Here is a 1,559-nt window from a genome sequence, read left to right as displayed (position 1 = left end):
GGACAGTCCTGCAGCAGGACTGGCACCGACTGCCAGAGCACTGAGGCTCCAACAACACAGGGCTCTGCAGGACAGTGTGGAAGGGAAGGGAGAGGAGGCCAGGCAGGAGAAGGGCTGCTGCTCCCTGGCAGTGCTGCTCTGCTGGGACTCTTTTGTGGCCCTGCTCTGCACAGAGGCTCTGACCCTGCAGCTGCAGAGAAGTCAGAGAGGAAAGATGTGAGGCAAACAAGCCAATGCAGAGTTCTTTATTTGGCTTAAGCACACAGCGAGTAAAATTGCCAATTTGTACAGTCTGTGGGCCAGGCTAGAAAGGCAAACACTGATTTGAAAATGGTGTTTATATATAAAAAGATATTTTTATATATACCCTTATAAGTATCTTTATATATATAAAGATTTTTTGGTGTGAACAAATTCTCATAAAAACCACCCCTACCAGGAGTAAAAAATAGAGAAGATATGGTGGGCCTTTAATGAAATCCATAACAGGATTGGCCTTTAATGAGGAAGATAACATGCAGAATAAGGAGAGTTTATTGCTTCTGAAAAACACCCAGTTATGAGTTTCCTCATGGCATCCTTGAGCTCCCGATTCCTCAGGCTGTAGATGAAGGGGTTCAGTGCTGGAGGCACCACTGAGTACAGAACTGACACCACCAGATCCAGGGATGGGGAGGAGATGGAGGGGGGCTTCAGGTAAGCAAAGAATAACGTGTTGAGAAACAGGGAGACCACGGCCAGGTGAGGGAGACACGTGGAAAAGGCTTTGTGTCGTCCCTGCTGAGAGGGGATCCTCAGCACAGCCCTGAAGATCTGCACATAGGAGAAAACAATGAAAATGAAACAACCGAACCCTAAACACGCAATAACCACCATGAGCCCAATTTCCCTGAGGTAGCCTGAGTGTGAGCAGGAGAGCTTGAGGATGTGTGGGATTTCACAGAAGAACTGGCCCAGGGCATTGCCCTGGCACAGGGGCAGGGAAAATGTATTGACTGTGTGCAGCAGAGCAATGAGAAAGCCAGCAGCCCAGGCAGCTACTGCCATGTGGGCACAAGCTCTGCTGCCCAGGAGGGTCCCGTAGTGCAGGGGTTTGCAGATGGCAATGTAGCGGTCGTAGCACATGATGGTGAGGAGGAAATACTCTGCTCCAAGAAAGAAGACAATCAGAAAGGTTTGTGCAGCACATCCCATGTAGGAGATGGTTGTGGTGTTATGGAGGGAATTGTGCATGGCTTTGGGAACAGTGGTGCAGATGGAGCCCAGGTCTGTGAAGGAGAGGTTGAGCAGGAAGAAGCCCATGGGGGTGTGCAGGTGATGGTCACAGGCTACAGCGCTGAGGATGAGACTGTTGGCCAGGAGGGCAGCCAGGGAGATGGCCAGGAAGAGCCAGAAGTGCAGGAGCTGCAGCTCCCGCCTGTCTGCCAATGCCAGGAGGAGGAACTGGGGCATGGAGCTGCTGTTGGACATTTGCTTTTCCTTAGCACAGGGTCTGTTCAAAAAAGGAAAGGACAGGGAACAGTTAAGAAAGACCTCTGTGAAAAAGCCACTCCATTGCT

General features: G+C 50.5%; 1 protein-coding gene across 1 annotated transcript; it reads right to left on the bottom strand.

Annotated features, from left to right (window-relative positions):
- Positions 1 to 470: 470 nt before the first annotated feature.
- On the bottom strand, positions 471 to 1,125 carry LOC113940949 (olfactory receptor 14J1-like). Its single transcript, XM_027632100.1, has one exon. The coding sequence runs from the start codon at positions 1,123 to 1,125 to the stop codon at positions 499 to 501; it is 627 nt and encodes a 208-aa protein (XP_027487901.1). The 3' UTR covers positions 471 to 498.
- Positions 1,126 to 1,559: the final 434 nt, after the last annotated feature.

The sequence above is a fragment of the Corapipo altera genome, unplaced genomic scaffold (assembly GCF_003945725.1).
Source record: "Corapipo altera isolate COAL_440 unplaced genomic scaffold, ASM394572v1 61508, whole genome shotgun sequence".
NCBI lineage: Eukaryota > Metazoa > Chordata > Aves > Passeriformes > Pipridae > Corapipo > Corapipo altera.
The sequence above is the reverse complement of the archived record's forward strand: the minus strand, read 5'-3'. Positions and strand labels throughout refer to the sequence as shown.

Bases quoted from the DNA above. Each gene is read 5' to 3' on its own strand.
- LOC113940949 (XM_027632100.1), bottom strand. From the start codon at position 1,125: ATGTGCTACGACCGCTACATTGCCATCTGCAAACCCCTGCACTACGGG.